Source organism: Dinoponera quadriceps, unplaced genomic scaffold, assembly GCF_001313825.1.
Source record: "Dinoponera quadriceps isolate SergipeBrazil2010 unplaced genomic scaffold, ASM131382v1 scaffold707, whole genome shotgun sequence".
Classification (NCBI taxonomy): domain Eukaryota; kingdom Metazoa; phylum Arthropoda; class Insecta; order Hymenoptera; family Formicidae; genus Dinoponera; species Dinoponera quadriceps.
This window is the reverse complement of record NW_014555450.1, coordinates 229,113-242,739: the sequence shown is the minus strand read 5'-3', so window position 1 is coordinate 242,739 and position 13,627 is coordinate 229,113. Positions and strand designations below refer to the sequence as shown.

Genomic DNA, 13,627 nt, shown 5'->3' with positions numbered 1-13,627 from the left:
CGACGATCGGTAGAGCGGCTCGAATTTTCTCCGGGCTTCCACACTCAGCTTGGTCGAATGCGCGAACGCGAATGTCAAACATAACAATTCGAACGCAATTCGATTTCTCGGCATGTACCTTTTGCTAACGAAGTTTATCAAAAGCAAGGTTGACTAATAGGAGTACCTAAAAAATAAATACTTAAAAAATAAAACATATTTATTTGTTAGGTACTAATAGCATATATTTATATATATATACTTACATTAATACAAAATATATATGATACAATATAATGTATTCTTACACTAATGTAAAATACGTAGGTGTAATATAAAAGTTGGAATTAAATAAAAGATCAAACTAATTAAATTAAATGATACAGATGTTTTTACACTCTCTGAGAAAGAATTCTCCCCAAGCGGAAGAAAATATACGTTTTTCTTAAATCTGCATCTTTCCATCAAAGGGATCGCTTATTCTGCTGAGACAAAAGAACTCAGATTTGAGTAAACAATGTTATCGGTACACCGACTGAACAAATATCGTTTATTTCCCCGATATTTCTCTCTCAGCGTAAACGGCATTGTTTACGTCGTTCCTCAATCTCGACATTATTTTGCTGGTACGGTTTTCCGCTGGCGATACTTCCACGAGTCTCCGCATCGTCAATATTCGGCCTCCTCGTGAAACAACTCCTCGCCGGACTCGTTCTTCTTCTTCTTCCTCGCCGTTTCCACGCAGGCGGGGATCGTGGTCGCGGTACGCACGCGAAGCGAGTCGTGTTCCTCTAACTGGAGCACAGATCGTCGTGTCCGATTCTCCAGGTGCGTGGTTTTTTCTCCTTTCGCACGCCGGCAGATTCGTGTGCGCGCGCTCGCCTCTTGCAAAATTCCACGACGAGTCTCACACTGCGTGTGCGCGCCTCTCCATCTCCCTCCTGCCGATCTCACCGTACCCCCTGACGCGAAGTCGGCACTTTCCCTGGTAGCAGGTACATACGTAAGCCTCTCTCGGGGCACGCAGATAGTTGGCTGATATCGCGCCTGCTTTCCTTCGTCTCCCACGAAATCATTTTTAATAGGCACTTTGTAGTAAAACCGTCGCCAAGCGCCGCTCATGAAAGTGCGTGTCGACTTCGTATGTTACCGTGTTTCTTCACACGATAATCGTGTTATTACCTTCGGCGGACACGCAATGATCTTTTCTTTCGGGTAAACCGGATTACCACGGGAGACAAATATTTCGCCGGCACGGCAAATTTTATAACGTCGCGGCGAAATCCGTCGGTCGCTGTATCGGACGGTGAAACGATCCGTCGAGAACACTAATTGTCACTTGATGGATCACTTTGCTGCATTTAGGAATTGCCTTGCCGTAAGAGCGAATTAATAAGCGTAGGAAAACACTGTATATATTTTGTTCTTAAGGACGAATTCGTTCGGCGGGATATTTTCGATTCTCACGGCCGGTTTCTGCTCCAATTACGAGTGATCCGCTAATCCGGTCATGCGAACGAAATTTTCTTGCCGATGCAACAAATATGCAGTTTGCGGAGAAAATAATGTAGTAAAAATCGCCGGGGAATTTTGTAATGTTAGATCATATCAGAATTATGACTGAAATTATATGATGTGTGTTGTAATTTATAGTGATGTACATCATGTGCTCACACACTAAAGATTACAACACAGGTCATAACTTCGATCATAATTCCGGCATAGTTTAGCATTACAAAATTTCATGGAAACTTTTGCCACAATATTTCCTCCGTGCTGCAGCAACGATGGTTTCGCTACGAAAGTATTTTCACATTATTAATTTTCCACATATATATAGAATATAAAATTCTGTCACTTCTCGTTGCCTCTGCGCTTTGATTTTCCCAAATCCTTCGAAGGACGCTTCTTCGCGTTAGCTTCGCGAGGATGCTCGAAGTTTCGAGCGAAAATGAAAAATTAAACGTTTTATGAAGAAATTAGGCCCGGAAGCCCAGTAATACCATCTTTGTGCGCGCTTGAACTTTGTCGCTTAGGAAGATCTTCCGCTCGTTTTGAACGAACTATTTTTTTTTTTCTCTAACGTGTATCCTTCCACGGAGTGTAAAACTACTGTCACCTGCTTGCACAAGCCACCGGGGCTCTCGGCAGGAATTTTAATTTGTGCGAATGTTCGTTCGCACGCAGCCGTTGCAGTGAACGGTGCAGCTTCCGGGCTCTAATGATGAGCCAACTATTTTTTTCCTAGTCTGTTTTCCTAGTCACATTCAGTAAAGTACAAAAGCGCCCATTTTGCAACAATTTTACTGTTTTCCGCGTATCTTTGCTTTTTCTTTTTTTCACGAAAGTTGAACGTGAAAGAAATTTCTGAAATCTTCGCTCGGAGATCGCTCCAAACTTCAGCCGCATTCACGGGGGCCATTTTTACGCGTCCTGGTGATTACATGAGCTCTTTTAATTATACGAGCAATGTGAAACATACATTCGCAATAGCGGTAACAACACGGACTTCTGGTTCCGCCGAGAGGCTTGTTTTCTGTCGTTTGAGACATGTGTGTGTGTGATCAACGTTACGTTAAGAAAAATAACGCTTCTCACGCGTCGGGAGATAAGTTTCTACCGACACGGAAATTACTCCGGACGTGCGGCGGCTCGCGTCTATAGCGGTGGGCACTCACTTTCTTCGTTTTACAATTCCGCTCCGAGCTCACGTTAGGCACCTTCGTCAATCGCTTCTCGTTGACTGGGGAGATGCTCCGAAATGCGGAAATAAGACGTCTCGCACGTTGATCGCCGCGAGAGTGCGACGTTGATGGCGCGGAGCGCGACACCGTTTGTTCACGATCGCCTCGCGATAGAGAGATGCGGTGGCTTTTGACAGGGAGAAGACGTGTTTCTTCTTCATTCTCGGTGTTACACGCGTCGGCGAGAAATCAGCGAATATTACCGGCGATACTATTCGCCTCACATCGGCCTCCTCGCTTTCTTAGCGCCCTCCATTCTTCCTTTCTGCGATAATCACCGTCCAAGTCTGCACCGCATTTAAACGTGGTATTCGACATTATCTCGTTGCGCAACAGAGACTTACACGTACGTGTAATTTAGTCCAGCTTCTTCTTGTCTCCACGCGAACCCCCGTCGTCTCCCGTCGTGCGTTTCGACGGACGCGCGCGCGAGGAATCTAAATAAACTCACGCATCCACCGGTGACGCAATCGCTCCGTGAAGACCCGGGGACATCGAGGTTTAGTGTAATGACTTGATTCACGACTAATCGCGCCTCGATTAACTCTTCATTCCGTCGCGCTGTCATTACTCGCTGTTGCCGCTTACTTGAGTGTGCACGCACACACATACCCGGTGCGAAATTGCACGTTTAATGTTTTCTTCTCCCACTCGTTCGTGAATGGGAAAGGACATTGTCGCGGGGGGCCATAAATTCCCGACGTCGGTACTCTCATGACGTCTCATCAAAATGCAGGTTTTAGACACTAAATAGAGCGTTAGTTACTCGCGAGAAAAATCAGAATAATTATCGCATACTCCTTCTCATCGTAAAACGCGACGCTCTACCGCATTGCAGGGAATCGTGGCTGATAAATGCCGCCGTAAAAAGTCTAGTCGGTTGCTACTTGAAAAACATGCTAATGAAACGTTTTCGAGACGACGGTAAATGCAAACGGCTCTCCTTTCGACCGGATAACGCGAGTTTAATTGGTCTAATAAAGACAACCAGGTTAGCTAACCGACTTTTCTCACTTAGCTAACTTGCCTATGTGTACATACGGAGAAAAATAATTTTGCTGTGTAGCGGAATTACACACACACACACAACGTTGCTACTGCATATTCGCTACGGTAACGATAAAATTTACTCGGCATAACCAATCTAGCGAATTACTCGTAATTAGAGCGGAAACAGTCTCGTCGCCGGGATAGGAAGTATATAAATATTCTGCCGAGTGAATTTGTCCTTGGGACAAATTGTTCACGTTAATTGACTGTTAAGACAAAATAAGTGTTTTCCTACATTTGCTGATTTGTTCTTAAAAGCAAATTCAATTATAGACTTGGCGAAATATATCCAGCGAATGGCAATTAGTACTCTTAACATCTCTTCATACTCTCAATCGTTTTGCGGGCCACATAGTGATAGGTCCGCTGCGACAGCATAAAATTTGCTGGGCCAGCAAATTATTTTTCTCCGTGTGATGGAACACAGTTAAACATCCTGCGCGAAAGAAAGTGGCGGGGAGAGGGGGAGGTGTCCCGTTGAAATTAAAAATCCGACCAAACTCATTAAGATTGCACTGAGATAGAAGTACTTAAAACTTTATTCGTGACAGATGTAAGATTGATTTCGCTGAAATATTACTCCCGTAAAATTATTATTATTCTTTCCGTGAAACGAGCCCTTCACAGATAAATTTTCGAGTATTTCTCTCTCTCAGTCCAAGAGAGAAATTACAAACCCGACTGAAAAGAAATCGTGGGTGGGAGACTTGCATTTTGATCTAGCCTGATGATAGCCACGATGAGATCTCTTGCTTCAAAGCCTAAAGAATAACACAAGAAAGAGCAACGGGAAGCGCTAGACGTGTCTTCTCCTCTCACTGTACTCTAGTGAAATCTCCAGTCGCGCAGATCAGTTACATCACCCCTGCCGCAATCAAGAGAGTCAGCGGCCGATGCTAATCTCGCGAAGTGTCCCGAGAGCGAGAAAGGAGCGCGCTGGATGGCCGTAATGGCAACGAGGCCGCGTGAATCTCCTCGAAAGTGCAATGGAAAAAAAACAGCCTTCCTCCCGGTGATTCTTCGCGCAACTAATCCGAGGGTATTCCGCTCGGCGTAATCGCGAGCTCAGCCAGCTACTTTCGAATCTTGACCGATGGCCAGAGATCCTTCTCTTTTCCTCTCTCCTTCTCTCTCTTCCTCTCTCGTCATGTGGCCCCTTTTGCAAGCAGAGAAAGAGAGAGAGAGACGTTTCTTCGCGTGCTCTCTGAAGGTTTACGTCACGTCCAAGTGGAGAAGCTCGGTCTCCCCTCCATGGGGCCAGGATAATACGACTACGTTGGCTCACGGGTCCACGGGTGAAAGGAGAAAGGTGTCTCCTCGAAGCACACCGGCGGAGAAAAGGGGAAAGGATGTCTCCGGGGAAGACGCCGGCGGAGGAACCCGTGCGGAACAATCTGACGAACGAAATCGGCGTCTCTCCTCTAACGGGGATCGTAGGGTCACGCTGGAGGGGGGAGGGGGTCCCGGCGAAATCGCGAGAACGCCGGTGGGATCGATGGATATCGGCGAAGTGAAATTAGGAGTGTCGGGAAAGAGAAAAGTTCGAGCGGTTCGCACGACCCGCCGAACGATCGAGGGGCTGGCGGAGGGGAGGAAGCACACACGGGTGTTTTTTTTTTTTCAACGGTGGCGACGTTTTGTTTATTTTTTTTCTACAAAAAAGCCTTTATACAAGTACAAAAAGATGCGTGGTTAAGAAGTAGAGCGTTAAAACGTATAAAAAAATAGTGTGTATTCGTGGCTTCGTGTGTGTACGTGTGTATTGGCTCGACTCTCGGCGCGGCGTCCGCTCCGTAACCCGAAGTCGCTTCTCTCTCTCTCTCTCTCTGCCATGCCGATGACGATGCTCTCCTGGCGACGACGACGACGACCTCTCGCGTGAAATCGACCCCGTCGCGATCGCTCCTCCGAGCGAAGAATCTCCCGTTCGTCAGCTCGTTCGACGGAGATCAGGATCAGGAAGAAGGCGAATTCCTCCCGAGAGCGACCGAGCTGAATTACGCAGCGGACGGCGCGCGCGCTGCGATAGAATTTTATTTACAAGGCGCTGATCGCGCCGATCACGTCTTCGGCTTGTGGGCCTCCTCCTCCTCCTCCCGCTGCCTCCTACGAGTGTCCCGGCGATCCGCCGGCTGTGTGAAACGTGTCTGCATCAGCGACTGCGAGACTCCTCTCCTCTTGAGATATATCACTGATCCTCGAACGCGCGCGCGGACACGGCCGCGACGATTGATGCGATTTTGGTACGATTAGACTCCGGCACCGCGCCGGCTCCTCGGGGTGACCCTCTCGAGCGACCGTCCGGGTGTGAAAGTGTGAACAAGGAGAAGATAAAAGGTAGAAGAAGAAGGAAAAACCGGCCACGTTCACTCTCGCGGGCCTCGACTTGCCGAAGCGACGACCGTTGGATCCCCGACAAATCGAGGCCCCGGAGGGGGTGCGCCCGTTCTTCGTACTTTCCGGCGGAGACCCGGGGAGACCCTGACCCGTTGAAGCGACGACTATTTGATCTTCAACGGCTCAGGACGCCGTGGATCTCGCGCTTTCCCGTCTCCTGGCCCGGGGGGCGCGCTCAACTCGGACGGTCCTCGAATCTTGATCCTCGCGATCTGACCCCGACACCGACGACCTTCCGAGCTACGTCGGAGAAACGTTGCGTCACTTCGAGAGAGAGAAACCCCGAGGTGTGTGGTTAGCAGGTAGTCACGATTTCGTGCAGGTGTGTATAGATATCTCCGATGTCTCCTCGGCTCGTCCTTCTGCGCTTCCTTCGCCTCGGAAGATAGCCGTTGTCGCCGGCCGGTGCCATTTATCGACTCCTCCCGTTTCTACTTCAACTCTCCTTCTCAATCTATCTCTTTCTTTCTCTCTTACTACGCATTCTCTCTCTCCCTTCCTCTCCCTCTCTCTCTCATCATCATTCAAACCGAGATGACTCCTTAGTACGGTGCACCGTAGCTACCGGACGGCGGCCTGCTGGGCGTTCCGTAGCTGGTGCTGGGTCCACTGGGGTAGCCTCCGTGGCCGTGGGTCACCTGGTTGAACTGGGCCACCTGGATGGCCTGCCTGATGCCCTCGAGGTCGATGCCTACGACGCGGGTGTGGTAGCCCGGCACGCCGTAGGACGTGCTCGGGGCGCCGTACGACGTGCTCGGGGCGCCGTAGCTCGAGCTCGGCGCGTATCCACCGCCTATGCCGAAGCCGCCGCTCTGTTGAGACTGGAGCTCCTCCTTCAGCAGGATCTGCCGGATCTGCTCGAGCAGAGCCCCGTCCACGGAGGCGCCCTCGCTGGTCTGGTAGCCGGTGGACACTTGGGTGTAGCCGCCGCCGCCGCCGATGCCGAAGCCGCCGCCGCCGCCGCCGAAGGAGTAACTGCTGCCTCCGCCGGTCGGCCTGCTGTAGCTGTAGCCGGACACAGGCGGCTCGGCCAGGGCGAGCCCTGCCAGACCGATGATCAAACACTGCGAACAGGGAAGAATAACCGAATTACCTCGGAACCCGAAGGGAAGAACAGCCGACGCGCAGTCACTCCAATTCCAGGACGGACCGACCGCTGCAGAGGACTGCGCAACCCCGCGATCGCCTTGTAAACCCCGATTAAGCAGCGAGGAAATCGATCAGTCACAGTCGATTAAGTCCCTTGCGGTCAAAGAGCAACCGACCGCGGCCGTTTAACTTTTACCGCTCGCGCTCTTCCGCGCGCCGCGACTTTCAGCTAGCTCGTGGACGCGCGTATTCTCGAGAGAGATTGTATGCTCAAACGCTTTATCCTTCGCTTATGTATAAATCAAGCCTGTCAAAGTGTTTTTAGCGTTTGAAGAAAATCGAAGAAAAGAAATCCGATACTTTGATTCGGAACCCGGCTGTCCAATGAGTTCGGAAATTTCGAGAGGAGAGTCCGCGTAAATTGAATGAAATTCATCGCTATTCATTTACCGGTAATTTCACGAATACTCTTTCGGCAACTATAAAACCGTCGGTACTCCTAGAATTAACTTGGAATTTGTATTATCAGAATTTACCGCGCGTCGTGTGTCAGTGTGTCAGTGAAGCTCTCCGCGAGAAATCAATGAGGCGGGAACGAAAAGGAAAGTACCGTCAGGCTGTGCGCCTAATGTGAAACTAGCATCGCGAGAAATCAGAGGCTCGGAAGCAACGACTAGTAGGCTGATGTGAAATGCGATCCAGGAAAGAAAAGAAAAATCAACACACTCGCTTCTTCCATCGATCTCGATCACTGCGATCTCTCTTCTACCGCCCACGCACACGACTATGTACAAGTCTTCTCACTTTCTTCCGTCAAGAAAACTCGCTCTTCCTTCTCTCTCTCTCTCTCTCTCTATTTCTTTCTCTCCCTATCCGTGACGTACACAATGCCTTACCGTAGATATAAATGGAAACAAAAGCGTGCTTACCGCGATCAAAGGATTCATGTCGGCTTCTGCGATGCCGCTCAGTTCTGTGACTCCGTGGAAGGTAGACCGGAGTCATTTATACTCCCCGGAGAAGCAGGGGGACGTGCGTAAGGTACCCCCACGAAGAAGAAGAGACGGGGGCTTCTCGAGTGAGAGTAATTCACTTGTGAGACGATTCTCTCCCTCCTCGCCCCCCTCCCTCCGGGCGTCCTCGTGCTTCTCTCTTTCTCCGCCAAGTGCCGCCATCCAGTCGTCCCGCTCGCCGAGAGAGGATCGCCGTCGTACTCGGGATTTGGACGTTCAGATCTTGCGAAACGCGGTCTCTCTCGATAGTCAGCGAATATCTGCCTGCGTCCTAGACCTAGACTTCGTCAGTCGGATATTTCGCCGTAACCCTATGGCCCCCGCGACAGAATTTACCTCGGCCACCTGCTATATGTTAATCTCCACGTGAGTTTTTTTTTTTCTTTTTTACGATTAGAGGCGTACACAGGTATGGACGGAGTTGGTGTTTCTCAGGAAGGAGATAGAATTTGATAGTCACGATTATTGTTCAATCGTTACGGAGGATTATTGGGCGGCGCTCGAGGATCTCTTGGCGACTTCAACGCGCCGTTGAAATTTTATGTTCGTGGTAGATAAGTAGCAATGTCGTTAACGAATTGCGAGCTTTAGTCGTGGAGCAATCGACAGATCGATCTTGTGATTTGTGCAAGTACTCGCACATTTGATTGCTACTTGAAACACGTTATTCAAGAGACGCATAGAGATAGAAATATTCAGATTTCGTTCACGTCGGAATTGTTTGTTGATAAACTCAATACGTTGAATATAGCAAGTCTCGGCCATCTCGTACGCAGGACATGACAACAGTTCGGACGGGACTTTTGTAGCCCGAATAGGTCACTTGAAAGAAAGTCGGTAGTAATTTCAAGAGTTGCTCTCGCGGGATCGCGCGGCCAACGAGCGCGTCACTCTCGATTCGGCATCGACGCTGAAGGAAGCGAGGATTCCATTGTCTTCGCGCGACTTTTAGACTTTTCCGCGAGCCGAGGGAGAACATTTACATTTCCCAGGCGAAAATCTCACTAAGCCGATGTCTCGTTTCGCATTTCGATGCATTTCTTTCTCTTCTCGCCCGTTTATCGCTATTTCAACGTCGCTCATTGTCGCTCAACTGTACTTCATCGGCGTTGCGTCAGAAACGATCCATGCATTCCTCCGCGGATATCTCAAGTGAGAATAAATAGTCCGTGCGGATTCGTCGATCAACGACTTGACCCGGTTCTACCGATGAATATCTTCGGCCGCTTAATTGATATTTAATTAAGCGCACGTGGAACTACCACGAGCTTGGGTGACAGTTAGCTCTATCCGATGACGAGGAGCTGCCGAGATTACTTCTCTCGCACACTCGCGAGTGCCAAGTATCTCGGGGAGAGATCCCAAGGATCCGTCGATCCTTCGATCGAGAAATGTTCCGCATCAACGAACAAATTACCACGACCGTCGGCTCGCCGAGATTCCGACCGGGAAAATTGGCGGGGAATAAATCAATAATCCGCGTCGCGTGTGCGGTAGGTGAGTCCCGGGCGATCGGCTGGCGCGGAGTCACGAACTCTTGCTTGTAAAAGGAGAGTCGGGCCGATCAGGAAGAAAAGTACGTGCTACGCCATCATTGTATCATCCACGGCGGCGAAGCTTCCGTGCGTTCGAATCGACGTAATCATCGGCGACGAGCGCGTCTTGCACGCACCAACACACGCGGCGTTGCCGCTCTAAAAAGTATTCCCCGGTGCATCGACACCTGCCCCGGAGGAGTTTTCGCGCCTGCCTTTGCGCCTTGTGTTAACCAACTTTTTCGACGCTCGCGGCTACCATCATTCGGGAGCGATTTTTCATCTCGGACACACGCCGCTTGTAATAAATCGCGTTTCGCAACGTCGCTCGTATCCGCGCGAGAGTAACGTTTCTCTTTCTTCGCGCGGGGGTTCAATGATTATATCGATGGGCGAGCTAGAAACGCCGATGTACTACGATCGCACACGGGGGGAGGGGGGAAGAATTAGTATTCGATGTTCCATTCAAGATTCGTATTCTCATTTGTAAGCGGGAATATAGAATCTTACGTGATGATAGAACCCGCTTCTATGACGAAGTTTTATATAATCTAACCGAAAACCTTACGCTTCTGTTATCCAAAAGTCACTTTCTTCGTGTATTGTATGTGTATAAGAGCGAGCTGGGCATAAGATTATACATGCTCGCTTATATTCGTCGAATATGAGTCGTGAATGGACGTTAATTTTTCTCTTTGTACCTTTTGCTCGGATCCTAAACAGCTCCGTGATTTAACAGTCGGGGTCCATCTGACAAGGACCCTATCCTGAACGCGCATCGCACGTCTTCAAAATGAAGCGTAATCAGCGTTCGTTAACCGGCTTGTTATACGCCACAGATTAAGGTCCTGGGACCCAGCTCTCTAGCGGCCTTAATGGCCGATGTCGAAAATCATATTATTCACAAAGTTCCAGTCCCCTCGCTCTTCGGCACGGAGAAGGATTTGAAGGCGTTTAGAGGAGGAAGTCCATTACGGTTGGTCTGGCAACACAGCCGCAGGTCGTCCAGTGTCCGGTTCCCATCCTCGCCGGCGATGGTACCAACTAAACGAGAGGGAAAACGCTTTCTTCGGCGAGGAATTTAATTATCCGGCCTGTGAACTCTTGACCCACTTCCCCGCGCATTATGACCTCGTATATCTCACCGTTCCTCTTTTACCTCCTTCGCTTTCTTCCTTTGCTTTTTCCCCCTCGATCTGGTTCGCCCTATTTTTCCCCCTTTTTCTCTCTCTCTCTCTCTCTCTCCGCCGCTGGTTGTTGGTCCCAGCGACGAGGTGAGGCGCGCGCGTGCGTTTTTTCGGCCATTACTTTCACGTGTCCTTGCCGTTCGGAGCTAATAGCACGCGGCAGGACGGCCGATTTCGGCGAGTACGCGTACGGCGACTTTTTGACAGTCTCGATTATGCCCCCGTTGTGTCAGCGTTCATATTCAGTTACGCAAAAATCCTCCGGCAGCTGCAATTGCCGCTGACCCGACCTCGTCGACGCTTCGTCTTTGTCTTGCGCTCGTTGAATCTTTCTTTCGCGCTCCGCAATCCGCATCTGGCGTGAATTCCACTCGCTCGCGCGTCCAGCCGGACGATAAAAATCTCACGATATCGATGTGAACCCTCCTTTTTTACTCAGCCGACTATATATCTGTGTATTTCATATATATAAATATATAAATATTTATATACTTATATATTATGCCTGCATTTTTCATTTAAAGTGTGGATAAGACGATGTACAAGGCGGACCTCGAGAGCTGCGTTTTCGGTGACGTCATCGTCTCTTATCTGCGCGCATATTTGCGCAACTCGGATGCTGAAATCGAAAGGGCCTTGAATCGGATTACAGTCTCTGATAAACAATATTCTCGCCTCTCCCGCGCCGATGTTACTCGCGCGAATTCCGAGGAGTGATCATACGCGGCTAATCCCGTCATTCGTGTCACTTCTGTCAATACCGCCGTTCTTAGAACGTCCACGTGTCGATTCGCTGTTGATGCTTTATGATACGAGGATGCTTTCAGTGTTCGGCGGAACACCGTTTAATCACACTCCGCGCGGTGTGTGTCGGTGTGTGACAGCTATGAGACCCGAATAACGTGTGACCCGCGTACGCTCGTTACGCACTATGAATTCTCACGCACGTTATTTCACGCGACTTATTCCTGCCGATTTCGAGAAAGAAAGCATACGAATCGCAGAGATAAAGAGAAAAGTCGCGAGCGCGCCCATACACACACCTGCACGCGATGTGAGAAAGAAAGAGAGGGAGAGAGAGAGAGAGAGAAGGGTGGGGCGAGAGGGGGAGTGGGACATCTCATGTAGTGTGAATTATAGAAGGTGAAACATGTTGACGTGGAGAAAACGACAATGCGTCATTTTGCGACGGCACATTTGTCATTGCGATCAATTCTTCAGTCGAAAACACCTCCCTGCGCTCTTTGCGATTTTCGATTCTTGATTTTATCATTCGAACGATTTTCTCGATTTTCTCATTCTTCCCCGAAAGACATCGAGCTCCTCTCTCTCTTTCTATTTTATTGCCACCGATCATCGCGTGTGCACAGTTTTGACCTCCTCGGTCGCACGTAGAAGCAATCAACGGCTGCGATCGTCGATCCCGATGACTCGGGTAAGACTCTCCAGCCCCCGAGTCACGTCGCAACGTGTGCTGCATCCGAGTTTCTCAAATATTAATGTTGCAGCGTGGAAGGAACTCCTCTCTCGCGTGGAAGCCGAGCTTGACTTTCGCTCAGCCGGCGGAGCTTCTGCTCTCTCGCCGCCTCGCCGGTCTTCTTCCTCTTCGCTCGGCGTCATTCGCTTCGTCAATTTTTTTCTCCTACCCGCCGCGAGGAACTTCCTCTCTCAAACAGTCGCGACTGTTTGCCTTGTCGTCGTCATTTACCAGGCTTCTTACGTTCAGCCTTGCCGAGGCTGCGGAACACCGGGAGGCGGACTCCCGCGGTACCCCAAATTAGCATGAGTGTTCGAGAAACCTACCGGAGATATCGGAAGAACGTGCGACGTCTCTCAGATGTCTCACAACCCGAGTCGACATTTTTATGCTACGTCGACTCCGATGTTCTCAAGGATAGGTTTGCACCTATTTAGACGACCTGTGGACTAATAATTAAGGATCCGAACCGAAACCCGAAAACCGTATGGAAACCGGTATTCTTGTCAAACCGGAACCGTACCGAAATTTTATAAACCCTATAAAACCAGAATCGAAATCGGAACCGTTACATTCTTTTCGGTTTGCGGTTCTTTTCGGCTCGCTATTTTGGTTCTTATTCTGCGACTTTAAATAAGCGTTTTTTTCATCTCGTAATAAAATTCTGGTTCTCACGAAGAAGCAGAACGTCGATTAGTTATCGCGACAAATAGAAAAATTAACTTCAAGCATACGATATTGAACGGAAGAGGATTAATAGAAGAAGTAATATATTATAATTTTGGGATAAGCGGAAAGACAGTCCTGAATTGTACAAATTACTCTAACGGAATATGTATATCCTGAGAAAGCTCGGAGAATATCGAGATATTCTCGAAATTTATATAATTTACATGTTTCGTTAGGAAAAGGTTACAATTAATGAGGATAATATTATGTATCTAAAAAAAATTAATGAGGGTAATAGTATGTATCTAAAAAAATTAATGAGGATAATATTATGTATCTAAAAAAACTAAGAGAAGATGGAAGTAGTGAAGAAGTGCCATTTACATCGAGGAAATAATATTATTTTTTATAANAGAACCGTAATTTAAACGGTTTACCGGTACTTTCATTGTCCAGAAAACCGGAAGCGAAACCTTTATTAAATATC

At 48.8% G+C, this 13,627-nt stretch overlaps 1 protein-coding gene across 1 annotated transcript; it reads right to left on the bottom strand.

Annotated features, from left to right (window-relative positions):
* Window positions 1–5,394: 5,394 nt before the first annotated feature.
* LOC106744307 (pro-resilin) lies at window positions 5,395–11,062 on the bottom strand. Its single transcript, XM_014618968.1, has 2 exons — window positions 8,189–11,062; window positions 5,395–7,234 (listed from the first exon to the last, which is right to left on the bottom strand). Exons 1-2 carry the CDS (start codon window positions 8,204–8,206, stop codon window positions 6,713–6,715), a joined length of 540 nt encoding a protein of 179 aa, XP_014474454.1. The 5' UTR covers window positions 8,207–11,062; the 3' UTR covers window positions 5,395–6,712.
* Between the last annotated feature and the right edge of the window lie 2,565 nt (window positions 11,063–13,627).